Source organism: Coregonus lavaretus, assembly GCF_964263955.1.
Source record: "Coregonus lavaretus genome assembly, chromosome: 29".
Lineage (NCBI taxonomy): Eukaryota > Metazoa > Chordata > Actinopteri > Salmoniformes > Salmonidae > Coregonus > Coregonus lavaretus.
The window spans coordinates 7,147,399-7,175,200 of NC_140016.1; the positions used below are offsets into that span (position 1 = coordinate 7,147,399).

General features: G+C 45.1%; 3 protein-coding genes across 3 annotated transcripts in view; 1 reads left to right on the forward strand and 2 right to left on the reverse strand.

Moving 5' to 3' along the window:
* Window positions 1-319: 319 nt before the first annotated feature.
* Window positions 320-9,985, reverse strand: LOC311104664 (putative tRNA(His) guanylyltransferase). Its single transcript, XM_084146535.1, has 7 exons — window positions 9,794-9,985; window positions 8,894-9,094; window positions 6,008-6,184; window positions 5,657-5,826; window positions 5,440-5,528; window positions 1,616-1,723; window positions 320-1,120 (listed from the first exon to the last, which is right to left on the reverse strand). Exons 2-7 carry the CDS (start codon window positions 9,085-9,087, stop codon window positions 959-961), a joined length of 900 nt encoding a protein of 299 aa, XP_084002661.1. The 5' UTR covers window positions 9,088-9,094; window positions 9,794-9,985; the 3' UTR covers window positions 320-958.
* A 360-nt stretch (window positions 9,986-10,345) lies between these two features.
* On the forward strand, window positions 10,346-12,454 carry lsm11 (LSM11, U7 small nuclear RNA associated). The gene is made up of 4 exons (XM_084146550.1): window positions 10,346-10,829; window positions 11,074-11,213; window positions 11,389-11,472; window positions 11,678-12,454. The coding sequence occupies exons 1-4, from the start codon at window positions 10,361-10,363 to the stop codon at window positions 12,104-12,106; spliced, it is 1,122 nt and encodes a 373-aa protein (XP_084002676.1). The 5' UTR covers window positions 10,346-10,360; the 3' UTR covers window positions 12,107-12,454.
* Window positions 12,455-15,555: 3,101 nt separating this feature from the next.
* The window catches only part of clint1a (clathrin interactor 1a), a 34,583-nt gene continuing 22,336 nt past the window's right edge, over window positions 15,556-27,802 (reverse strand). The window contains exons 7-12 of the mRNA XM_084147079.1: window positions 20,768-20,990; window positions 20,552-20,645; window positions 17,903-17,968; window positions 17,396-17,664; window positions 16,673-16,862; window positions 15,556-16,014 (exon numbers count right to left, since the gene is read on the reverse strand). Of these exons, the coding sequence (XP_084003205.1) occupies window positions 15,698-16,014; window positions 16,673-16,862; window positions 17,396-17,664; window positions 17,903-17,968; window positions 20,552-20,645; window positions 20,768-20,990 (1,159 nt within the window). The 3' untranslated portion in view covers window positions 15,556-15,697. The remainder of the gene's footprint in view (window positions 16,015-16,672; window positions 16,863-17,395; window positions 17,665-17,902; window positions 17,969-20,551; window positions 20,646-20,767; window positions 20,991-27,802) is intronic.

Sequence of the window (27,802 nt, forward strand, 5' to 3'; positions counted from 1 at the left end):
GTGCGTGTGTTAATATTAGAAGTGTCTAGTGTGTGTGTTAATATTAGAAGTGTCTAGTGTGTGTGTTAATATTAGAAGTGTCTAGTATGTGTGTTAATATTAGAAGTGTCTAGTATGTGTGTTAATATCAGAAGTGTCTAGTATGCAGCGGCAGACAGACCATCCCAGAGTGTCCTATTCTCATCTCTGTCCTCTAAAAGGAACTCTGGCACCAAAACACCAAAGTCATTTATTGGACATCTGTTGATTTCCATGGGACATCAAACCTGCTGGGACATATCAAACCTCAAGGAGACACAGGATGAAACATTAAATTTTCAAAGACTACAGAATTGTCCTTTGTGAATTTAAATGGTGAGATTTGATATTCAGCTCACACCCACAAGGAAGCTTAAGACCAAAAACAGATGGAAATATATATATAGAGAGAAACAGAGAGAGAGATGACCAGACAGATGGGACAAGCAGATCTCTCTGTGGTTAACTGGCACATGCCCACACGCCCAACAGTAAGCCTACTAGTTTATTAGGATGATATAATATGCCAGCATCACTGCCGGCAAAACATAATCAAGTCGCTCTGGATAAGAGCGTCTGCTAAATGACTAAAATGTAAATGTAAATAATCAACAGTACTCTCTTGGTTTAATGGTTCCAGACATAAAAAGACAGACCGTATTTAATCACAGTAAAATATTTGAATACAGTACATGAGCAAAGAGCATGATGGTGTTTTGAGTTATGAAAGACCTTGTTTTACTGCCACCGCCAACAGTTTGTTCCAATCAAGAGTTAGTGATTAACAGTATCTGTCCATACAGAGTCCATAACAGCTCTCAACCCTCTCCATCCCACAGCAGGAGCATTTGGGAGTACGACGAACTCAACGTTATCCACAGAGGGCCAGTGTCTGTGCTGTTTTCTGCTCCACTAGGAAAAGTTCTGTTTCCCCGTCAGCTTAGCAGTTGTCGTCTTCTAGAATGTTGGGGTGTTCCTCCCAGAACTGGTCCCCTATGACGTCACAGTGGTGGGCACTGACACGCCTCCTGGTGCGTGTTACTAGCACCTCCTCCTCCGCCTCGTTGGGGAGCTTCACACTCTTGGTCACTGTTTCTTCCAGCTGGGACAGAGGGAAGGGGGTAGAGAGTTTGAGAGAGAGAGAAGCAAAGGATGGGGTTAACCATCATAATAAATAAGAATAATTAGGTGGGTGCTTACATTTGTCCTATTTCACACATGTAATATCCACCTGAGTTGGATTTTTTTATTCTTTTTTCCCATATCCCACTCCCCCAGACACCCTTGGAGAGGGGGGTCACGGCCAGGGATCAGCCATTATTGATGGTGACCCAGGAGCAATTAGGGTTAAGTGCCTTGCTCAAGGGCACATCGACAGATTTTTCAGCTAGTCATCTTGGGGATTCGAACCAGCAACATTTTGGTTACTGCCCCAAAGCTCTTAACCGCTACGCTACTTACCGCCCTCACACACAAGCCTGGAAGTATTTATATGAATGTATATGAAATGGCATCCAATTCTCTATATAGTGCACTACTTCTGACAAGAGGCTATATATAAGGAATAGGGTGCATTAAAGACAACCTGAGAACTCACCTTCTCCCAGATGAGGGCAGTTCCTTTCCTGTGGACCAGAGGCTCCTTGTTGTAATTGATATCAAACTCAGAAAACATGATCTCATTCTTATCTGATGCCAAAGTTCCCTGGGAGAGAGAGAGCGAGCGAGAGAGAGAGAGAGACATACATCACAGAGATTTGATTAAGTACAGTGCATTCGGAAAGTATTCAGACCCCTTGACTTTTTCCACATTTTGTTACGTTACAGCCTTATTCTAAAATGGATTAAATAAAAAAAATGTCCTCATCAATCCACACACAATACCCCATAATGACAAAGCGAAAACAGGTTTTTAAAAAACAGAAATACCTTATTTACATAAGTATTCAGACCCTTTGCTATGAGACTCGAAATTTAGCTCAGGTACATCCTGTTTCCATTGATCATCCTTGAGATGTTTCTACAACTTGATTGGAGTCCACCTGTGGTAAATTCAATTGATTGGACATGTTTTGGAAAGGCACACACCTTTCTATATAAGGTCCCACAGTTGACAGTGCATGTCAGAGCAAAACCAAGCCATGAGGTTGAAGGAATTGTCCATAGAGCTCTGAGACAGGATTGTGTCGAGGCACAGATCTGGGGAAGGGTACCAAAAAATGTCCGCAGCATTGAAGGTCCCCAAGAACACAGTGACCGCTATCATTCTTAAATGGAAGAAGTTTGGAACCACCAAGACTCTTCCTAGAGCTGGCCGCCCGGCCAAACTGAGCAATTGGGGAGAAGGGCCTTGGTCAGGGAGGTGACCAAGAACCCGATGGTCACTCTGACAGAGCTCTGGAGTTTCTCTGTGGAGATGGGAGAACCTTCTAGAAGGACAACCCTCTCTGCAGCACTCCACCAATCAGGCCTTTATGGTAGAGTGGCCAGATGGAAACCACTCCTCAGTAAAAGGCACATGACAGCCTGCTTGGAGTTTGCCAAAAGGCACCTAAAGGACTCTCAGACCATGAGAAACAAGATTCTCTGGTCTGATGAAACCAAGATTGAACTCTTTGGCCTGAATGCCAAGCGTCACATCTGGAGGAAACCTGACACCATCCCTACGGTGAAGCATGGTGGTGGCAGCATCATGCTGTGGGGATGTTTTTCAGCGGCAGGGACTGGGAGACTAGTCAGGATCGCGGGAAAGATGAACGTAGCAAAGTACAGAGAGATCCTTGATGAAAACCTGCTCCAGAGCGCTCATGGCGTCAGACTGGGGAAAAGGTTCACCTTCCAACAGGACAATGACCCTAAGCACACACCAAGACAATGCAAGAGTGGCTTTGGGACAAGTCTCTGAATGTTCTTGAGTGGCCCAGCCAGAGCCCGGACTTGAACATGATTGAATATCTCTGGATAGACCTGAAAATAGCTGTGCAGCGACGCTCCCCATCCAACCTGACAGAGCTTGAGAGTATCTGCAGAGAAGAATGGGAGAAACTCCCCAAATACAGGTGTGCCAAGCTTGTAGCATCATACCCAAGAAGACTTGAGGCTGTAATCACTGCCAAAGGTGCTTCAACAAAGTACTGAGTAAATGGTCTGAATACCTATGTAAATGTGATTTTTCCGTTTTTATTTTTTTTAATGTGCGAAAATGTCTAAAAACCTGTTTTTGCTTTGTCATTGTGGGGTATTTTGTGTAGATTGATGAGGGGGAAAAACTATTTAATCAATTTTAGAATAAGGCTGTAACGTAACAAAATGTGGAAAAAGTCAAGGGGTCTGAATACTTTCCGAATGCACTGTATCTAAAGGTCTTGGTCAAATAAATATGGAAAGGTCTACTGAGGTAGTTTTCAGTGAAAGTAAACAACATGATGTAGTCATCCATTCTAAAGCTATTATCATAATAATTAGAGTTATGACTAACAAGCAGATGCCCCTTAGAAAATTCCACACCTCAAAAACAGCAGATATTTTAAGACTGTGACACACCCCCACACCTGTAATTACCGTATTGGTCCGAATATAAGACGGCCTTTTTTCCCCTCGAAATAGGTCCAAAAAAGTCGGGTCGTCTTATATTCGGGGTCTAATATTCAGAGCGCAGTTTCTCTTCTTCGGCGCTCCCTTTAAATGTCAATACACATTCGCGGGCACAGATGGCGCCAAAAATTCGTTCCGGACGGAGGGAAGAGGCGTCCTTAACAACCAGCCCGTTACCGGTGTTTAAAGATGGAAAGACAGGCTGACCATTTAGAGACAAGTGGCTCAAAAGTGGGCCAGGTCAATAAACAACAGCGGAGGAGCTATGATGCCAATTTCAAAATAATGGTTGTCAATAAGGCAGAGTCATCTAACAACTGCCAAGCTGCCAAGACATTCGGGGTCACTGAGTGTAATGTAAGAAGATGGCGAGCAGAAAAACAACGTCTAAAAGATGCTAACAGTCAGCGAAAATCCTTCCGTGGTCCTCAAAGTGGTCGTTTCATTGAGGTTGACCGGAGGGTTTTTGAATATGTCAGGGAAAAAAGAAGTGAGGGAATGCCCATTACCAGAGCTGTCATCCAGGTTAAGGCCCTGGAAATCGCCAGAGAGCTCAACATCACTGGATTTAAAGCCAGCCTCGGCTGGTGTCGTAGGATGATGCGGCGTAATGGACTGTCACTTAGACGGAGAACGAGTTTGGCCCAACGCCTGCCGTCAGACTTCGGAGAGAAGCTGCTTTCGTTTCAGCGCTTTGTTATCAACCTGAGGAAGAAGCACTCCTACCCGCTGGATCAGATCGGCAATGCTGATCAGACACCCGTTTATTTCGACATGCCAACATCGGTGACTGTCAATAGAAAGGGAGAAAAGTCTGTGTTGGTGAAATCAACGGGCAACGAGAAGAGCCGCGTCACTGTCATGTTGACATGTCTCGCTGGTGGCAGCAAACTCCCCCCGTATGTCATTCTTAAGCGTAAGACTGTGCCAAAGGACCCAATGCCAGCTGGCATTATTGTGCGCGCCCAGGAGAAGGGCTGGATGGAGTCGGGGCTTGTAGTGGACTGGCTAAAGGTTGTGTGGGGCGCACGCTACGGGGGACTGAGGAAGAGGAGGAACATGCTCGTTCTGGATGCGTTCCGCGGACATCTGACTGAGCCCGTGAAAAGTCAGGTGCGAGCAATGAACGGGGATCTTGTGATCATACCAGGGGGAATGACAAGCCAGCTACAGGTGTTGGACGTAGTTGTGAACAAGCCTTTCAAGGATAACCTGCGAAAAAAATACACAGAGTGGCTCCTGTCTGGCAACCACGCACTCACACCGACCGGGAAAATACAGAAGCCGTCAGTCCGTCTACTGTGTGAATGGATCCTGCATGCATGGGATGCTATTCCCTCACAGAGCATCATCGATGGCTTTAAAAAATGTTGCATCTCAAATGCATTGGACGGCAGCGAGGACGACGTGCTTTGGGAGGAGCCGGTGGAAGCGGAGCAGCTGGGGAGCGATGACAGCGAGAGCGAACACAGCGGGGCAGAGGACGTGTGTGAGGGATAGAGAGACATCGGAGGAGAAGTTTGGCGAATTTTTGTTAAGTTTAGTTAAATGTGTGGCCTGTATTTTCTCTGTTATTTAAAAATGTTGCTTTATTATTGCTTGATATTAATTTTGAATCATACTGTACATAGTTTGCCTTTGTGTTTAATTCACTGTGTTTTTAATATTGTTATTTTAAAATAAAATGAAGTTCTTTGTTCGGCAAATCTAGTCTGCAAATCTGTTTTTCTAAATGTTTGTGTTGAAAAACGGGGGGTCGTCTTATAATCAGGGTCGTCTTATATTCGGACCAATACGGTACGCTAATCTGACTGGAGTAAGTCTCACCTTTAGCCTGTCCTCTGCCTGTGTAGTGGTGAGTCCACCTTTCTGCACCAACGTCCAAAACACTGTGTTATACAGGTTGTTGACGTGACCTGGAGAGCACACACACACGATTACGAAAGGGATCCAGAAATGTGGAAGAAAACTGATTGTAATCAAAGCATACGCACACAGGACAATGTATTTGGGGATAGGAGTGTGTGTGTGTGTGTGTACTTACAGTCAGCCTGCCTCCAGCTGATGTAGTCTCGGAGGTTGCGGTTGCTAGGATACAGAACCACCCGCCCGTCAAACCCCGGGGGGTAGAGGAGGGGCTGGTCTCCGAAGTAGTCCCTCCAGTAGAACACATAGGAAGAGGAGAACTGGGACGCTACATGGGTCATCAGCTTACTGTAGGGGGAGGAGGGGGAGAAGAGGGGGAATGGAGGAGGGCAGGTAGAGGAGAGGGAGAAGAGAGGGAGGAGATGAGAAAAGTAAGGGGGTAATGCAATAATCTCAAATGCAATAAACATTTATTGTGAGTGTCTGTGTGGCGGTGTGTGTGTGTGTCTCTGTACATGTGTGTTATTACCTGGCTCTTCTCTTGAACCAGTTGGAGGTCCTCTTGAAGACGAAGCTGAACTCGTCACTCTGTCCGTATGAGATGATGATGTCATCCAGGTCCTCCATGACAGACCTGGCGCTGCGCGTCATCAGACCCAGAGCTCTGTCGTCGTTGGGCTTCAGGAAGTTGTGCTGCTCTGCAAACCTACAGCAACACAGGGTCAGTCGGTCAGTCAGTTGGTGGGTGGGTCGGTCAGTTAGTCAGTGGGTCAGTCAGTCAGTGGGTCAGTCAGTCAGTGGGTTAGTCGGTCAGTGGGTCAGTCAGTCGGTCAGTGGGTCAGTCAGTCAGTCAGTGGGTCAGTCAGTCAGTCAGTCAGTCAGTCAGTGAGTGGGTCAGTCAGTCAGTGGGTCAGTCAGTCAGTGGGTTAGTCGGTCAGTGGGTCAGTCAGTCGGTCAGTGGGTCAGTCAGTCAGTCAGTGGGTCAGTCAGTCAGTCAGTCAGTGGGTCAGTCAGTCAGTCAGTCAGTGGGTCAGTCAGTCAGTCAGTCAGTCGGTCAGTCAGTGGGTCAGTCAGTCAGTCACTCAGTCAGTCAGTGGGTCAGTCAGTCAGTGGGTCTATCAGTCAGTGGGTCAGTCAGTCAGTGGGTCAGTCAGTGGGTCAGTCAGTCAGTGGGTCAGCCAGTCAGTCAGTGGGTTGGTCAGTCAGTCGGTCAGTGAGTGGGTCAGTCAGTCAGTCAGTCAGTCAGTCAGTCAGTCAGTGGGTCAGTCATTCAGTCAGTCAGTGGGTCAGTCAGTCAGTCAGTCAGTCACTCAGTCAGTGGGTCAGTCAGTCAGTCGGTCAGTGGGTCAGTCATTCAGTCAGTCAGTGGGTCAGTCAGTGGGTCGGTCAGTCAGTCAGTCAGTGGGTCATTCAGTGGGTCGGTCAGTCAGTCAGTCAGTCAGTGGGTCAGTCAGTCAGTGGGTCGGTCAGTCAGTCAGTCAGTGGGTCGGTCAGTCAGTCAGTCAGTGGGTCAGTCAGTCAGTCAGTCAGTCAGTCAGTCAGTGAGTGGGTCAGTCAGTCAGTGGGTCAGTCAGTCAGTGGGTTAGTCGGTCAGTGGGTCAGTCAGTCGGTCAGTGGGTCAGTCAGTCAGTCAGTGGGTCAGTCAGTCAGTCAGTCAGTCAGTGGGTCAGTCAGTCAGTCAGTGGGTCAGTCAGTGGGTCAGTCAGTCAGTTGGTCAGTCAGTGAGTCAGTGGGTCAGTCATTCAGTGGGTCAGTCAGTCAGTCACTCAGTCAGTCAGTGGGTCAGTCAGTCAGTGGGTCTATCAGTCAGTGGGTCAGTCAGTCAGTGGGTCAGTCAGTGGGTCAGTCAGTGGGTCAGTCAGTCAGTGGGTCAGTCAGTCAGTGGGTCAGCCAGTCAGTCAGTGGGTTGGTCAGTCAGTCGGTCAGTGAGTGGGTCAGTCAGTCAGTCAGTCAGTCAGTCAGTCAGTGGGTCAGTCATTCAGTCAGTCAGTGGGTCAGTCAGTCAGTCAGTCAGTCACTCAGTCAGTGGGTCAGTCAGTCAGTCGGTCAGTGGGTCAGTCATTCAGTCAGTCAGTGGGTCAGTCAGTGGGTCGGTCAGTCAGTCAGTCAGTGGGTCATTCAGTGGGTCGGTCAGTCAGTCAGTCAGTCAGTGGGTCAGTCAGTCAGTGGGTCGGTCAGTCAGTCAGTCAGTGGGTCGGTCAGTCAGTCAGTCAGTGGGTCAGTCAGTCAGTGGGTCGGTCAGTCAGTGGATCAGTCAGTCAGTGGGTCAGTCAGTCAGTGGGTCGGTCAGTCAGTGGGTCGGTCAGTCAGTCAGTCAGTGGGTCAGTCAGTCAGTGGGTCAGTCAGTCAGTGGGTCAGTCAGTCAGTGGGTCAGTCAGTCAGTCAGTCAGTGGGTCAGTCAGTCAGTGGGTCGGTCAGTCAGTCAGTCAGTGGGTCGGTCAGTCAGTCAGTCAGTGGGTCAGTCAGTCAGTCAGTCAGTGGGTCAGTCAGTCAGTGGGTCAGTCAGTCAGTCAGTCAGTGGGTCAGTCAGTCAGTGGGTCAGTCAGTCAGTCAGTGGGTCAGTCAGTCAGTCAGTCAGTGGGTCAGTCAGTGGGTCGGTCAGTCAGTCAGTGGGTCAGTCAGTCAGTGGGTCGGTCAGTCAGTCAGTCAGTCAGTGGGTCAGTCAGTCAGTGGGTCGGTCAGTCAGTGGATCAGTCAGTCAGTGGGTCAGTCAGTCAGTGGGTCGGTCAGTCAGTCAGTCAGTCAGTCAGTGGGTCAGTCAGTCAGTCGGTCAGTGGATCAGTCAGTCAGTCAGTCAGTGGGTCAGTCAGTCAGTGGGTCGGTCAGTCAGTCAGTCAGTCAGTCAGTGGGTCAGTCAGTCAGTGGGTCAGTCAGTCAGTGGGTCAGTCAGTCAGTCAGTCAGTCAGTCAGTGGGTCAGTCAGTCAGTGGGTCAGTCAGTCAGTGGGTCAGTCAGTCAGTGGGTCGGTCAGTCAGTCAGTCAGTGGGTCAGTCAGTCAGTGGGTCAGTCAGTCAGTGGGTCAGTCAGTCAGTCAGTCAGTCAGTCAGTGGGTCAGTCAGTCAGTGGGTCGGTCAGTCAGTCAGTCAGTGGGTCAGTCAGTCAGTGGATCAGTTAGTCAGTGGGTCAGTCAGTCAGTCAGTGGGTCGAGCTACAGTTACTAACACTAGTGGTAATTTGTCACCCGGCTTCTCATTCAGTTCCTCCAGTCCACTTCAAGGGAGCATCTCAATAATACAATGCCTCCTTCCCTTCCTTCCTTCTTGGTCACTAAGCAATTGACTGTGAAATGCTACAGGAACTCCCTTGTATGGTAACGATTTTCTCCACATATTCAGTCTGCACAGATCATTCAGTGCTGAAGAGAGGAGAGGATGCCACTGCATATACACCCCCAGCTATTCTCTGGAGATACTTACTTGTGGAAGTTCCTCCCATCCAACCGCACCACGATGTAACAGTTTTTCAGACAGGTGTCGTCTGCCTCGAAGTTACGGACGTACTCGAACTTGCTCTTGGCCATTCTGGCGCTGCTGGTGAAAACCCTGGCTACTGGTCGGAGGATGCACGTTTTGAAGCCTCCTGGTAATCTACACGGCACTGGACCAAACATGAGGGTTCTGTGAGAAAGGACAGAGCAGATCAAATTGCAGTAGGTTCTGTGGGAGAAGAACAAGTAGCACAAGGTTGGCTGTGGTCTTCGTGTCTGAAATTCTGCTTTCTTAATATTAGACTCTGAGCATTTCTTATTATTCTGTATGTAAATCAGTCACTCCATTTACTATGATGTTAAGTTTTGTATGGTATTTATTAATTTGTGGATGTCCATCATCCATTTCGTATGATGTTACACATTACAATTCGTATGATATGTTACAAATTGCAATTCATACAATATGCTACGAATTTGCAAAAGATACAATATGTTACGAATATGCAAAATATATATGTTACAAATTCCAATTTGTTGTGGCTAACATTAGCTAGGAGGCTAACGTTATCTAGCTGGCTAACATTAGCAAGACTAGGGGTTAAAGGGTTAGCTAACATGCTAAGTAGTTAAAAGTAGTAGGTAGGTGTAAAGTTGCTAATTAGCTAAAATGATCCATTATGAGATTCGAACGCGGAATATTTTGGTTGCCACCCATCCACCCCGACCAACCAACCTCCTTTCGTTTTTGCCTTAAGTAGGTTTCTGTCTTATGTAACCATACCAAACCTAACATATCATATTAAATTGATCATCCCTGATTTACATTTACTATAATATGTTTAGTCTATGAGACCAGGCTGACAGGCTAACTAGCTTAGCTACTTACAAATGGTTGGCATCATCTTCGGTTCATGATGAATACTTCCTTAAAACAATGCTATAACTTAGTTTACTTTAGTTGAACCAATGTATGTGATGCTATTGTCGAGGCAATGCTTTAAGTTTGTATTTTTATTTTATTGTGAGAACGTAGCTGGCAAAGGACAGCACACACGTTATTTTCACCAGTGGTTGTAACACAGGCCGTCCACCAAATAGGTCCTACTAGAAGAAATACTACGTATTTCAGTTCCGGGATAGAATCTAATCTAGAATCTCACCTGCGATCTCACAAAAAATAAAAATAAATAAAACCCAACAACAACTAACGAACAGAAATTGTTTTTGTTGTAGTTGTTGATTGTCTTTTAGTTGGGTTCCTGGACATAATTCCCTTTAAAAAACAATAAAAACAAAGATTACAGACAACTAATATGTAATTTTGTTGCACCTGCCTCAAATCTGCTGCATGGTACTTCATCGCCCTCTCCTGGTGAAAATCGAGAAATGCAGCGGAAGAAGACTAAGTTTCCCATGATTCTTAGCGTCGTGTATGTCTGAGGTTGTTTCAAACATGGAGGAGAGGGAAAGAAGAGGAGATAAACAACAAAAATGTCCAGAATCAGAAAAGAACGAGAGAGAATCAACAAGTGCATGTGCTTCAGATGCAACCGAACATACGGCAGCAGAAGAAGATGATATCGTGGCAAAGTTGGACGTCACCTCCGATAAATTTGATCCACTCCTGGCGCTCTATTCCCCTACAGTGCCTCTTCCATACCCTAACGTGAAGTGCTTCAACAATATAGCCGAGTATGAGAGCTTTCTGAAGGGGGGCCGGGGCCGCGCCAAGCCGGAGAACGTGGAGAAAAAACTGAGGAAAGCCAGGAAAGGTTTAGCGGATCCGGAGAGGATAGAGAAACTGAAGAGGATGATGGTGAACAACCCGACAGAGGGAGACGGTGGAGAAGAGGGGACCAGCAGCACTGCCCGGCGTTGTAGAATGCAGAAGGCTGCCAAGAATGTCCTGACCAGGATGCCTCGTATGTCGTTAATTATTTCTAGCTATTGTAGTCCTGCTTTGAATCATTTCGTTTTTGGTGGTGGTGTGGTGTCAGATCAAAACATGACCTCTTTCATTCATACTTTACTTATATGACCATTGTCTCATATTGCCACATATATATGCTAATTAAAACTTCATTGATATGTGGGGCATTATTGATGTCAAACTTGTGATTGACAGCCAGGTGAATTCTATTTCATGTCTACTTCCTGTTTATACAGTCCATACAGGAAGTCCTCTGGGGGAGCTGCACCGCTGCGTGGAGGAGAGGATCAGGGTGAAAGTTCACATCAGAACCTTTAAGGGGCTCCGTGGAGTGTGTTCTGGCTTCATAGTGGCCTTCGACAAGTTCTGGAACATGGTGAGAGCTCACCCCCTTCCCTCACCCCTACCCTCCTTCCATCCCCTTCCCTCGCACTTACCCATGCCCTCCACTGCCTCTCGACAGACTAGACTGTAGTTTGATGCACATAACCTTACACATCGCTGTCCTCTCTCTCACCCTCTATTCCCTCTCCTCTCTCGCTCCCTGCCAGGCGATGGTAGATGTAGATGAAACCTACAGGGAACCTCTGCTGGGTGAAGCTCTCTACCACGAGAAGGCCCTCACTGTCACACGGGTAGGTCTGGCTGCCACCGAAGGGCTCTGATCCTCTAGCCTAGTGGTGCATTCCAGAGAATAGGGTGGTGTTTTGGATGCAGACTATGACATATCCAGATCATGTGCCACTCACTAAAAAAGGTACAGCCATTATCATTCTCTGCAATCAAAAACAAACTCATTAGCTATCTTTTAACCTGTTTGTCCCCCCTCTCCTTCCGTAGCTCTTTGACAAGCTGAAAGTCCAGGAGAGTGCGGCGCTGAGAGAATGTGAGGAGAAGAAGAAGCAGATAGACAAGAGGAAAGCTGAACCCCTCCAGCCCCCACCTGTGACCCAGACCCTCCAGACTCAAACCAGAGACAACAGACGAGGGGACCCCAGAAGGAGAGGGGACCCTAGGGCAGTGGATCCCCGACTTGCGAGGGCCACAGTGGGGCCCCCAGTGGCTGATGACGCCGGAGCCCCAGGGGCCACAGGTAAGACCCAGGGGTCAGATGTTAAAGGTCAGGAGTCAGGGACCGAGGGGCCCCAGAGAAGAGGTTCCCAGAAGAAAGAAGTGCCCCAGCCCTACGGGAAGGTACACACACGCCACGTCAACCAGCTCTTCATACGGGGAGAGAACGTGCTTCTAGTCAACCTACAACCACTCTGAACCTATTGTGTATTTTAGCCAGCAGGCGTGGCAACCTAGCATGGAACGGGAAGGCAGTCTGTTCCTGCTCTCTTGCCAACTCCTAATGGAGTTTCCATGCCAAACATAAGCAGAAGCAGACAGACTGGCACCCGGGCTAGTGGCAACCCTCCAGGAAAGTTACTTGACCTGAAGATCCAACACGCTGAAGCTTTACCAAGACTGACCTACTACAGTATCTACACTGGGTTAGACCAACTAGTAGTGAACCATGAAGTCTCCCTGCTACTGTATATCATATTGATATGTGTTCTCTGCTTTACGCAGACAGAAATGAATTAGAAATAAAACATGAATTACCAAGCTCTCTTCCCTTGTCTGTCCTTTCTCATCTGGTCTTTGCCTCTGGGTCATATGAAATATGAAGCACAGTATTGAAATGCAGGCATGGAGTGCACCACTGTAAATAACCACCAGAGGGCAGTATACTCATTCTAAGACACCTCACTGAGTCATTTGAAATGAAAAAACGATGATGTATGTAAATAATTAATATGACAGAACTGTAAAGAGAAATGGGAATTTCTCTACTTTAATTTCAATTTATCCTGATCCAGTGAGGATCAAAATAATGTAAGAATATAAAAGTAGCCTAACCCAATAAATGTTGTTACATTTTTCTTTATAAATATGCAGATTATAATCTCAAACACAACTGCATCAATGCAGAAAACCCATATAAATGTCATCCATGCTATGCCTGGCCTGCCAACTTCCAACTCCAGATAACATATGAGGCATATTGCCACTGAAAAGAGGAAAGCCTACTATTTGTCCCATTATCTTGCTTTTCTCTCGTCAGCTAGAGCAGAAACGGCAGCGTGGTCTGGTCTCAGAAGACCACATATGTGTGTTATGAATAATGGAGATGGGGAAGCTTGAGATTGCAGACGGCAATAAGCAGCAACTCTTATTTGTCTAGACATTTCGGATTGTGTTTTATTCTTTAATGGCCACATTAGACAGAGAAAGCATGATTTAACTGCATGTCATTGGTTTTGTGTCGCTGCTGCTTTCGGTCTTTAAACTAGAGAGCGGTTACTGAAGGACAATAAACCTTCATTTCCACATTTTCCATAATATCTTGGAGCTGTTGCACAGTATCTGTTAATTGATCAAACATTGTCTGAGACAAGCCATTGTCCTACAGTACCTGGGTTTACTTACTCTCTGTATACCTCCGAATCTGATCTATTCATTCCCAAGCCAAGGTCCTTCACATGCTTGCATCCCGATGCACTGGCCAGATGGCTGTGTGTCTGTAGGGCTGCACTGTGTGTGTGGGTTTCAGCAGGTTCCTCTACTCCAATAAAGTATTAACTAAGTTGGTCTTTTAAGTGAAATAAACACACTTCATTAGCAAACTGTAATCAACGGTTTTTTAATGCTCTAGATAAAAAGGATCACAATGGGACAAATCAAATCAAACAAAAATAAACTGTTTTCTTAAGGCTCCTTTCGTTGGTGATGCGTCGCTTTTTCCTTTTTATACATTTGCATAAACTAGTGTTTTTATTTCTGTAACAATCCCACATTACAGAAGATCTCAGAACAATTGTAATAAGTAGAAGAAAAAAAATACCAGCGAAAGAATAAACACAACCCCCTAAGGATATCATCTCTTAGAAAAAACAAACAAGAGGCGCTACATTTTGGTCATTTCGAACAGATAATGCCTCAGCTCAGACAGAAGGCTACTGTGTGTGTGTGTGTGTATATCTGTGCAGGGTTGGGGTCAATTCCAATTCAATTTCAGTCAATTTAGAAAGTAAACCAAATTCAACATTTTACTCATTGAAAATCACTTCCAGAATTGAAATGGATTTGACCCTAACTCCTGGAAGAGGACATAGCTCTGAGACAAAGGAGTCTAGTGTACATGTGAGGTACTCACTGACCTAGTAGAGATGGTCGTCCTGACTTCAACATGTACACACAGTGTGCATCCCAAATGGCACCCATTTCCTATATAGTGCACTACTTTTGACTAGAGTCCTATGGGCCCTGGTCAAAAGCAGTGCACTATAAAGTGAATAGGGTGCAATATGGGATGCTACCCCAAAAAAAATACAAAATTGAGAAATCCTCTCCTAGACCTGGACTGTCTGAGAAACCTCTCCTTCAGAGATACACTCCGGGGTGAAGTTTCCCCCAAGTACACATCTAAGGATCAGCTTCCCCTCCCCCAATCCCAACCATTAGTGGAGGGAAATGCAAAACTGCCCCAAGATCAGCGTCTAGGGGCCACGTCCCCCTACTCCCAGAGGCTCCCAGGGGCCAGAGGGAGCGGTAAGAACCACACATGCATACTGTGCTGTAGACTCCTAACAGTAACTGTCATGAACACTATAGTTGTATCGTCTCCGTCTGTCTCCTGTAAGTTATAATGAAGGAAAAAGGCCTCTGTCTTACAGGCACGATGTGCAGTACTTAAAGAACACAACCCACCATGAGGTTGCTCCTAGATCTACTGATTATCTTGTTTGGATGAAAGGAAAAATAGTATATTTCTTTAAAAAATATATACCCATAAGAAAGGCCACAAAGGAGATCACAACAGCTTCTTCATTTAACAGCTTTCAATCATTTCTCATTCATTCACGTATTAAATCCATCGATCAATATACAATTGATTGATTTGTTAAATCTAATATTGAACAGAAATTCCACATATGGAGTGTGGAACGCTGTTATATAAAGTAAGTATTAAAGGCCGACCCCCATGGCAATGTAGCTTGCCATAGCAACATCTTAATTGACATCTGATTCCGTCCAATCGACACACACCTCATCATATCATAATCATGTACTCAATAACTTATTTGTCTGTCACACCAAAGTCATATTTACAGTTGTAGAGAAGGGACAGGTCGAGGTAACCTGGCACTAAAAGAGATGGATGGGGAGTTATTGGGGTGGGATTATCATATAAAACTATTTTTGCTACTCTGGACATTTAATTGGTTAAGTAAAGCAAATCCCCCAGTGACATTCGCTTGAAGATTCATATAGACAATTCCATGGTAACAGAATTATGCTTTAAAATGTAATTCAAACAAAAAACAATTATTGCAAAGTTAAACAAACCATACAAGTTTAAAAGTCGTCCTTGTGCAGATAATTGTATGGGTTGTTTAACTTTGCAATCGTTGGTTTTTGTTTGGCATACATTTTAAAGTGAAAAATCTGAGTTTCAGCATCATTCTGTTACAGTGTTTTTCGCTCTCTCACACTCTCTCCCTTAGTTGTTCTCCCTCTCCGATTCAAACCCGAACAGCACACAACCATTACTGTACTGAATACCCTCTAAAAAAGGTACTTGATTGCAAGTTCCAACTGACTAAAACATACATACATTCATGTATATTCATATCTCTAAACGTCACTTAAAAAAGGAAAGAAACAGGAAATGGAGGGGTGGCAGTCAGTATTTGATATTTGACAACATTCAAGTACTCTTTGTTTGCAGCTCTTTACAATCCTTCAAGGACAGGCGGTTGGATAGAGAGTAAAATAGAAACAGCCCTCTCTTTCACTTCACCTCCTCTTCCCTCACTTCCTGAAGTTGCCGAAATCCGCGAAGGCATCCAATCCTGGCTTGGGCTGCTGCTGTACCATGCCAGAGCCCATAGACATGGCTGGCATCCCCACTCCCATAGCACCAGGCATGCCCATCCCCATGGTCATGTTAGCCTGGGGCATGGCGCCCATGTTCATGCCCATTCCCATCATGCCCTGACTGGGGGCCATGCCCATGCCCATGCCAGCACCGGGGTGCATCATGGGAGTTGTAGGCGTTCTGATGGGGGCGAGGCCCATGCCGGCGAATCCCTGGGAGAGCATGTTGACGGGTGGGAGGGGCTGGCTTCCTAGAAGACAGAAACAGGAAGAAGTGGAGTCAGAGGACAGCATGACATCACACACATGTTCACACACTCCCCTCACACACTCCATACTGAACAAGTAGGGCCAAGCATCCTACTATTACATACTGAACAAGTAGGGCCAAGCATCCTACTATTCCATACTGAACAAGTAGACCCAAGCATCCTACTATTCCATACTGAACAAGTAGTCCCAAGCATCCTACTATTCCATACTGAACAAGTAGTCCCAAGCATCCTACTATTACATACTGAACAAGTAGTCCCAAGCATCCTACTATTCCATACTGAACAAGTAGTCCCAAGCATCCTACTATTCCATACTGAACAAGTAGTCCCAAGCATCCTACTATTACATACTGAACAAGTAGTCCCAAGCATCCTACTATTCCATACTGAACAAGTAGTCCCAAGCATCCTACTCTTCCATTCTGACTGAAACTAAAGCCTTTTGAATCATCTTGTGACCATCCTGATAAAAAGGAAGAAGTCCCACCCGCTGGGGATCTTGGATACTCCACGAACAATTGAATGGATTTCAAACCAACATTTTGTTCAACAGACATTCAGCAGCGTTTTCAACACCCTCCAGATAAACACAGTACTATTTCTATCCCAGTCTAAACTACAACCCAGTACTCACCTTGGAGTGTGTTGAGGGTGGGCTGGGCAGGTTTGGGGGGCTGCATGCCGGGTGCCAGGAAGTCCAGACTGATGTTGACCGAAGAGTCAGACCAGGTGGAGGGGATCGCTGACCCCATGGAACCCTGGGTACCCAGCATGACTTGCTGCTGCTGCTGGGGCTGCAACGGACCACCCATCACCTGGAAGGGCTGAGGGAGGTAGGTAGAGGTAGAGAGAGAGAGAGAGAGAGCGACAGACAATAGATAGTAATGTTAAGGTGACCTATATAATGGTGACATATGAAGGGTGAACTGCTGTCTTTAAAGTAATCTACATAAAAACACATATCATCTTATCTAACCAGAATGAACAGGATAGGAAGGGGCAGGTTTGATTCATCTGCAAAACTAAGCTTGTCTTTTTTAAGTAGGTCAGGTTTTTGACATGCAAATATCTATGCAAACACAACCTCGTATTAGATTGAATGGTTTTCTGACTCAAACTGATTCCTTCTCACTGTGTGTGTGTGTGTGTGTGTGTGTTTGCGTTTGTCCCTAGGGAAGGAGGAGCATCTGCAAACCTTGGCTCTCTGCCGTTGCTCTGTCGTGTCTGTCGTGTGTGTTCCTCTAAACCACTGACAGTTACTGTCACTCCTCTCATTAACAGTGCATCAGGCACAATAAGGACAATTTACCATGTGAATACATTTACTGTGTGCACCATGTCTGTCCTGTATTCTTACCAGTGATCTGGACTGTGGCATGGTGCTGCTGATGGTCTGTGTGCTGGTCATATTGAAGGTGAGGCTCTGAGAGGCAGAGAGAGACTGGGTCGGGACCGGACCCATCAGGTCAAACAGGTCAGCTGAGGCTGGAGCCGGGGCCGAGGCAGAGCTGGCCGACAGAGCCCCAAACAGGTCAGTGTTGCTGGGGGCCAGAGGCTGGGCGAAGGGGGTGGGGACGGGGGCCTGGCCGTCAGGGAAAGCATTCCAGTCCCCAAAGTCACTGGAGGCTGGAGAGAAGGAGAGTAGAGGGGAGAGGAAAAGGGTTCTAGTGGATAAACTAGACTATAAAGAACTATGGACTTCAATATGTCAGGACATCTCTTTACCTGCCTCTCCCTCCCTCGCTCTCTCTGTCATATCTAACACTCTCTGTCATATCTAACAGGAGTTGAGATGTGTCTGTTCCTGTTGGCCAGACATCCTCCCCTCCATCTCTCGGAATATTCTAGTGCTTTCTAAACTCACCAGGTACTGTAGAGAGGCCGACAGAGGCAGCAGGTGAGGAAAAGTCAGCAAATCCTCCTATCAGGTCTGGAAAGAGACATACAAATCAAATGTGATTGGTCACATACACATATTTAGCAGATGTCATTGCGGGTGTAGCGAAATGCTTGTGTTCCTAGCTCCAACAGTGCAGTAGTATCTAACAATTCACAATATACACAAATCTAAAAGTAAAAGAATGGAATTTAGAAATAAAAATATTAGGATGAGCAATGTCAGAGTGGCATTGACTAAAATACAATAGTATAGAATACAGTATATACATATGAGATGAGTAAAACAGTATGTAAACATTATTAAAGGGACCAAGTGACCATACAAAACTTAATGATTGAAATGTGACAGTTCCCAGAGACCTGCCCAGGCCCAGAGACCTGCCCAGGCCCAGACCCAGAAACCTGCCCAGACCCAGAGACCTGCCCAGAGACCTGCCCAGAGACCTACCCAGAGACCTACCCAGGCCCAGAGACCTACCCAGAGACCTGCCCAGAGACCTGCCCAGACCCAGAGACCTGCCCAGAGACCTGCCCAGAGACCTACCCAGAGACCTACCCAGAGACCTACCCAGGCCCAGAGACCTACCCAGAGACCTGCCCAGAGACCTGCCCAGACCCAGAGACCTACCCAGGCCCAGAGACCTACCCAGAGACCTAACCAGGCCCAGAGACCTACCCAGGCTCAGAGACCTACCCAGAGACCTAACCAGGCCCAGAGACCTACCCAGGCCCAGAGACCTACCCAGGCCCAGAGACCCACCCAGGCCCAGAGACCCACCCAGGCCCAGAGACCCGCCCAGGCCCAGAGACCTACCCAGGCCCAGAGACCTACCCAGGCCCAGAGACCTACCCAGGCCCAGAGACCTGCCCAGACCCAGAGACCTGCCCAGGCCCAGAGACCTGCCCAGGCCCAGAGACCAGCTGACAGAGAGGCCAGATGTGATGCTCAAGTAAGGGAAAAGTATCCCATAGAATTATAGCTTATCAAACATCTGCTGAGCTCTTCCTTTCCAGGGACTGCTACTGCAGGGACATCTGGTTCTACACTACCTCCCCCTAACCCTCCATGATGTCCTGTAACTACACTACCTCCCCCTAACCCTCCATGATGTCCTGTAACTACACTACCTCCCCCTAACCCTCCATGATGTCCTGTAACTACACTACCTCCCCCTAACCCTCCATGATGTCCTGTAACTACACTACCTCCCCCTAACCCTCCATGATGTCCTGTAACTACACTACCTCCCCCTAACCCTCCATGATGTCCTGTAACTACACTACCTCCCCCTAACCCTCCATGATGTCCTGTAACTACACTACCTCCCCCTAACCCTCCATGATGTCCTGTAACTACACTACCTCCCCCTAACCCCCCATGATGTCCTGTAACTACACTACCTCCCCCTAACCCTCCATGATGTCCTGTAACTACACTACCTCCCCCTAACCCTCCATGATGTCCTGTAACTACACTACCTCCCCCTAACCCTCCATGATGTCCTGTAACTACACTACCTCCCCCTAACCCCCCATGATGTCCTGTAACTACACTACCTCCCCCTAACCCCCCATGATGTCCTGTAACTACACTACCTCCCCCTAACCCCCCATGATGTCCTGTAACTACACTACCTCCCCCTAACCCCCCATGATGTCCTGTAACTACACTACCTCCCCCTAACCCCCCATGATGTCCTGTAACTACACTACCTCCCCCTAACCCCCCATGATGTCCTGTAACTACACTACCTCCCCCTAACCCTCCATGATGTCCTGTAACTACACTACCTCCCCCTAACCCCCATGATGTCCTGTAACTACACTACCTCCCCCTAACCCTCCATGATGTCCTGTAACTACACTACCTCCCCCTAACCCTCCATGATGTCCTGTAACTACACTACCTCCCCCTAACCCTCCATGATGTCCTGTAACTACACTACCTCCCCCTAACCCCCCATGATGTCCTGTAACTACACTACCTCCCCCTAACCCTCCATGATGTCCTGTAACTACACTACCTCCCCCTAACCCTCCGTGATGTCCTGTAACTACACTACCTCCCCCTAACCCTCCATGATGTCCTGTAACTACACTACCTCCCCCTAACCCTCCATGATGTCCTGTAACTACACTACCTCCCCCTAACCCTCCATGATGTCCTGTAACTACACTACCTCCCCCTAACCCTCCATGATGTCCTGTAACTACACTACCTCCCCCTAACCCCCCATGATGTCCTGTAACTACACTACCTCCCCCTAACCCTCCATGATGTCCTGTAACTACACTACCTCCCCCTAACCCTCCATGATGTCCTGTAACTACACTACCTCCCCCTAACCCTCCATGATGTCCTGTAACTACACTACCTCCCCCTAACCCTCCATGATGTCCTGTAACTACACTACCTCCCCCTAACCCTCCATGATGTCCTGTAACTACACTACCTCCCCCTAACCCTCCATGATGTCCTGTAACTACACTACCTCCCCCTAACCCTCCATGATGTCCTGTAACTACACTACCTCCCCCTAACCCTCCATGATGTCCTGTAACTACACTACCTCCCCCTAACCCTCCATGATGTCCTCTCAGTGTGTGTAGTTACCGGTGGCTGCTGCAGGCTGGCTGGGTCCTGAATCGACCATCAATAGGTCAGCTAGACCACTGCTGGAGGGCTGGGGTGCTGCTGCGGACGGAGTCTGGAACGGAGAGAAGGAGAGGAGAGATGAGAGGAGAGACACTGCACTGTCCGCTGTTACCACCAGATGGCAGCAATAAGCTAGAGAGGACCAGCATGGACTGAATGCGCACGGGCACACACCTGTTTGGCGGAGGTATCGGGGCTCTTGTCTCCTGTGTAGTGGGCCGCGGCTCCCAGGGACACAGTTTTGGACGGAACCCCGCCTCTCTTCCTGGTTGCTGTGGTTTCTGTTGCCTGGACGATCTGGACGCTCTTGGTAGTCACGGTTTCCTCCTCGTCTTTGAACACTGACCTCCCAGACTGGCCGTTCCGCGACGGGCGACCTCGCTCCTCCTCGTTGTCACTACGGAGACCAGAGAGGACGCAAACCGGATGAAAAAGAGGACATTTTCTTTTGGGGATAATTCAATTAAAATATTGTGTGACTAAAGTATGACAGAACATCAGGTTGTTGACATACTGTAATATGATGAGGACAGAGGGTAGCTCTAACATACTGTAATTTGATATGATGAGGACAGAGGGTAGCTCTAACATACTGTAATTTGATATGATGAGGACAGAGGGTAGCTCTAACATACTGTAATATGATATGAGGACAGAGGGTAGCTCTAACATACTGTAATTTGATATGATGAGGACAGAGGGTAGCTCTAACATACTGTAATATGATATGAGGACAGAGGGTAGCTCTAACATACTGTAATATGATGAGGACAGAGGATAGCTCTAACATACTGTAATATGATGAGGACAGAGGGTGGCTCTAACATACTGTAATATGATATGATAAGGACAGAGGGTAGCTCTAACATACTGTAATATGATATGATGAGGACAGAGGGTAGCTCTAACATACTGTAATATGATATGATGAGGACAGAGGGTAGCTCTAACATACTGTAATATGATATGATGAGGACAGAGGGTAGCTCTAACATACTGTAATTTGATATGATGAGGACAGAGGGTAGCTCTAACATACTGTAATTTGATATGATGAGGACAGAGGGTAGCTCTAACATACTGTAATATGATATGAGGACAGAGGGTAGCTCTAACATACTGTAATATGATGAGGACAGAGGGTGGCTCTAACATACTGTAATATGATATGATGAGGACAGAGGGTAGCTCTAACATACTGTAATATGATATGATGAGGACAGAGGGTAGCTCTAACATACTGTAATATGATATGATGAGGACAGAGGGTAGCTCTAACATACTGTAATATGATATGATGACAGAGGGTAGCTCTAACATACCGTAATATGATGAGGACAGAGGGTACATCTAACATACTGTAATATGATGAGGACAGAGGATAGCTCTAAAATACTGTAATATGATATGAGGAGGACAGAGGATAGCTCTAACATACTGTAATATGATATGATGAGGACAGAGGGTAGCTCTAACATACTGTAATATGATATGATGAGGACAGAGGGTAGTTCTAACATACTGTAATATGATATGATGAGGACAGAGGGTAGCTCTAACATACCATAATATGATATGAGGACAGAGGGTAGCTCTAAAATACTGTAATATGATATGATGAGGACAGAGGGTAGCTCTAACATACTGTAATATGATATGATGAGGACAGAGGGTAGCTCTAACAAACCATAATATGATATGATGAGGACAGAGGGTAGCTCTAACATACTGTAATATGATATGAGGACAGAGGGTAGCTCTAACATACTGTAATATGATATGATGAGGACAGAGGGTAGCTCTAACATACTGTAATATGATGAGGACAGAGGGTAGCTCTAACATACTGTAATATGATATGATGAGGACAGAGTGTAGCTCTAACATACTGTAATATGATATGATGAGGACAGAGGGTAGCTCTAACATACTGTAATATGATATGATGAGGACAGACGGTAGCTCTAACATACCGTAATATGATATGATGAGGACAGAGGGTAGCTCTAACATACCATAATATGAGGACAGAGGGTAGCTCTAACATACTGTAACATGATATGAGGACAGAAGGTAGCTCTAACATACTGTAATATGATATGATGAGGACAGAGGGTAGCTCTAACATACTGTAATATGATATGATGAGGACAGAGGATAGCTAATATAATAATAATATGCCATTTAGCAGACGCTTTTATCCAAAGCGACTTACAGTCATGCGTGCATACATTCTTTTGTGTACGGGTGGTCCCGGGGATCGAACCCACTACCTTGGCGTTACAAGCGCCGTGCTCTACCACCTGAGCTACAGAGGACCACTCTAACATACTGTAATATGATGAGGACAGAGGGTAGGTCTAACATACCGTAATCTGATATGAGGACAGAGGGTAGCTCTAAAATACTGTAATATGATATGAGGAGGACAGAGGGGAGCTCTAACATACTGTAATATGATATGATGAGGACAGGAGGTAGCTATAACATACCGTAATATGATAGGATGAGGACAGAGGGTAGCTCTAACATACCGTAATATGATATGAGGACAGAGGGTAGCTCTAACATACTGCAATATGATGAGGACAGAGGATAGCTCTAACAAACTGTAATATGATATGATGAGGACAGAAGATAGCCCTACCATACTGTAATATGATATGATGAGGACAGAGGGTAGCTCTAACATACCGTAATATGATATGAGGACAGAGGGTAGCTCTAACATACTGTAATATGATATGATGAGGACAGAGGATAGCTCTAACATACTGTAATATGATATGATGAGGACAGAGGGTAGCTCTAACATACTGTAATATGATATGATGAGGACAGACGGTAGCTCTAACATACTGTAATATGGTATGATGAGGACAGAGGGTAGCTCTAACATACCATAATATGATATGAGGACAGAGGGTAGCTCTAAAATACTGTAATATGATATTATGAGGACAGAGGGTAGCTCTAACATACTGTAATATGATATGATGAGGAAAGGATGTAGCTCTAACATACTGTAATATGATAAGATGAGGATAGCTCTAACATACTGTAATATGATATGATGAGGACAGAGGGTAGCTCTAACATACTGTAATATGATATGATGAGGACAGAGGGTAGCTCTAACATACTGTAATATGATATGATGAGGACAGAGGGTAGCTCTAACATACTGTAATATGATATGATGAGGATAGAGGATAGCTCTAACATACTGTAATATGATATGATGAGGACAGAGGGTAGCTCTAACATACCGTAATATGATATGAGGACAGAGGGTAGCTCTAAAATACTGTAATATGATATGATGAGGACAGAGGGTAGGTCTAACATACCGTAATATGATATGAGGACAGAGGGTAGCTCTAAAATACTGTAATATGATATGATGAGGACAGAGGGTAGGTCTAACATACCGTAATATGATATGAGGACAGAGGGTAGCTCTAAAATACTGTAATATGATATGAGGAGGACAGAGGGGAGCTCTAACATACTGTAATATGATATGATGAGGACAGAGGGTATCTCTAACATACCGTAATATAATATGAGGACAGAGGGTAGCTCTAACATACTGTAATATGATATGAGGACAGAAGGTAGCTCTAACATACTGTAATATGATATGATGAGGACAGAGGATAGCTCTAACATACTGTAATATGATGAGGACAGAGGGTAGGTCTAACATACCGTAATCTGATATGAGGACAGAGGGTAGCTCTAACAAACTGTAATTTGATATGATGAGGACAGAGGATAGCCCTACCATACAGTAATATAATATGAGGACAGAGGGTAGCTCTAACATACTGTAATATGATATGAGGACAGAAGGTAGCTCTAACATACTGTAATATGATATGATGAGGACAGAGGATAGCTCTAACATACTGTAATATGATATGATGAGGACAGGAGGTAGCTATAACATACCGTAATATGATAGGATGAGGACAGAGGGTAGCTCTAACATACCGTAATATGATATGAGGACAGAGGGTAGCTCTAACATACTGCAATATGATGAGGACAGAGGATAGCTCTAACAAACTGTAATATGATATGATGAGGACAGAAGATAGCCCTACCATACTGTAATATGATATGATGAGGACAGAGGGTAGCTCTAACATACCGTAATATGATATGAGGACAAAGGGTAGCTCTAACATACTGTAATATGATATGATGAGGACAGAGGATAGCTCTAACATACTGTAATATGATATGATGAGGACAGAGGGTAGCTCTAACATACTGTAATATGATAAGGACAGAGGGTAGCTCTAACATACTGTAATATGATATGATGAGGACAGAGTGTAGCTCTAACATACTGTAATATGATATGATGAGGACAGAGGGTAGCTCTAACATACTGTAATATGATATGATGAGGACAGACGGTAGCTCTAACATACCGTAATATGATATGATGAGGACAGAGGGTAGCTCTAACATACCATAATATGAGGACAGAGGGTAGCTCTAACATACTGTAACATGATATGAGGACAGAAGGTAGCTCTAACATACTGTAATATGATATGATGAGGACAGAGGGTAGCTCTAACATACTGTAATATGATATGATGAGGACAGAGGATAGCTAATATAATAATAATATGCCATTTAGCAGACGCTTTTATCCAAAGCGACTTACAGTCATGCGTGCATACATTCTTTTGTGTACAGGTGGTCCCGGGGATCGAACCCACTACCTTGGCGTTACAAGCGCCGTGCTCTACCACCTGAGCTACAGAGGACCACTCTAACATACTGTAATATGATGAGGACAGAGGGTAGGTCTAACATACCGTAATCTGATATGAGGACAGAGGGTAGCTCTAAAATACTGTAATATGATATGAGGAGGACAGAGGGGAGCTCTAACATACTGTAATATGATATGATGAGGACAGGAGGTAGCTATAACATACCGTAATATGATAGGATGAGGACAGAGGGTAGCTCTAACATACCGTAATATGATATGAGGACAGAGGGTAGCTCTAACATACTGCAATATGATGAGGACAGAGGATAGCTCTAACAAACTGTAATATGATATGATGAGGACAGAAGATAGCCCTACCATACTGTAATATGATATGATGAGGACAGAGGGTAGCTCTAACATACCGTAATATGATATGAGGACAGAGGGTAGCTCTAACATACTGTAATATGATATGATGAGGACAGAGGATAGCTCTAACATACTGTAATATGATATGATGAGGACAGAGGGTAGCTCTAACATACTGTAATATGATATGATGAGGACAGACGGTAGCTCTAACATACTGTAATATGGTATGATGAGGACAGAGGGTAGCTCTAACATACCATAATATGATATGAGGACAGAGGGTAGCTCTAAAATACTGTAATATGATATTATGAGGACAGAGGGTAGCTCTAACATACTGTAATATGATATGATGAGGAAAGGATGTAGCTCTAACATACTGTAATATGATAAGATGAGGATAGCTCTAACATACTGTAATATGATATGATGAGGACAGAGGGTAGCTCTAACATACTGTAATATGATATGATGAGGACAGAGGGTAGCTCTAACATACTGTAATATGATATGATGAGGACAGAGGGTAGCTCTAACATACTGTAATATGATATGATGAGGATAGAGGATAGCTCTAACATACTGTAATATGATATGATGAGGACAGAGGGTAGCTCTAACATACCGTAATATGATATGAGGACAGAGGGTAGCTCTAAAATACTGTAATATGATATGATGAGGACAGAGGGTAGGTCTAACATACCGTAATATGATATGAGGACAGAGGGTAGCTCTAAAATACTGTAATATGATATGATGAGGACAGAGGGTAGGTCTAACATACCGTAATATGATATGAGGACAGAGGGTAGCTCTAAAATACTGTAATATGATATGAGGAGGACAGAGGGGAGCTCTAACATACTGTAATATGATATGATGAGGACAGAGGGTATCTCTAACATACCGTAATATAATATGAGGACAGAGGGTAGCTCTAACATACTGTAATATGATATGAGGACAGAAGGTAGCTCTAACATACTGTAATATGATATGATGAGGACAGAGGATAGCTCTAACATACTGTAATATGATGAGGACAGAGGGTAGGTCTAACATACCGTAATCTGATATGAGGACAGAGGGTAGCTCTAACAAACTGTAATTTGATATGATGAGGACAGAGGATAGCCCTACCATACAGTAATATAATATGAGGACAGAGGGTAGCTCTAACATACTGTAATATGATATGAGGACAGAAGGTAGCTCTAACATACTGTAATATGATATGATGAGGACAGAGGATAGCTCTAACATACTGTAATATGATATGATGAGGACAGGAGGTAGCTATAACATACCGTAATATGATAGGATGAGGACAGAGGGTAGCTCTAACATACCGTAATATGATATGAGGACAGAGGGTAGCTCTAACATACTGCAATATGATGAGGACAGAGGATAGCTCTAACAAACTGTAATATGATATGATGAGGACAGAAGATAGCCCTACCATACTGTAATATGATATGATGAGGACAGAGGGTAGCTCTAACATACTGTAATATGATATGATGAGGACAGAGGATAGCTCTAACATACTGTAATATGATATGATGAGGACAGAGGGTAGCTCTAACATACTGTAATATGGTATGATGAGGACAGAGGGTAGCTCTAACATACCATAATATGATATGAGGACAGAGGGTAGCTCTAAAATACTGTAATATGATATTATGAGGACAGAGGGTAGCTCTAACATACTGTAATATGATATGATGAGGAAAGGATGTAGCTCTAACATACTGTAATATGATAAGATGAGGATATCTCTAACATACTGTAATATGATATGATGAGGACAGAGGGTAGCTCTAACATACTGTAATATGATATGATGAGGACAGAGGGTAGCTCTAACATACTGTAATATGATATGATGAGGACAGAGGGTAGCTCTAACATACTGTAATATGATATGATGAGGATAGAGGATAGCTCTAACATACTGTAATATGATATGATGAGGACAGAGGGTAGCTCTAACATACCGTAATATGATATGAGGACAGAGGGTAGCTCTAAAATACTGTAATATGATATGATGAGGACAGAGGGTAGGTCTAACATACCGTAATATG

Coding starts and splice junctions, on each gene's coding strand:
- LOC311104664 (XM_084146535.1), bottom strand. CDS start 9,087: ATGTTTGGTCCAGTGCCGTGTAGATTACCAGGAGGCTTCAAAACGTGC. Junction 6,185..8,893: donor GATGGGAGGAACTTCCACAA/GTAAGTATCTCC, acceptor GTGTTGCTGTAG/GTTTGCAGAGCAGCACAACT. Junction 1,121..1,615: donor CTGCCCTCATCTGGGAGAAG/GTGAGTTCTCAG, acceptor CCTCTGTCCCAG/CTGGAAGAAACAGTGACCAA.
- lsm11 (XM_084146550.1), top strand. CDS start 10,361: ATGGAGGAGAGGGAAAGAAGAGGAGATAAACAACAAAAATGTCCAGAA. Junction 11,214..11,388: donor TCGACAAGTTCTGGAACATG/GTGAGAGCTCAC, acceptor GCTCCCTGCCAG/GCGATGGTAGATGTAGATGA. Junction 11,473..11,677: donor AGGCCCTCACTGTCACACGG/GTAGGTCTGGCT, acceptor CTCCTTCCGTAG/CTCTTTGACAAGCTGAAAGT.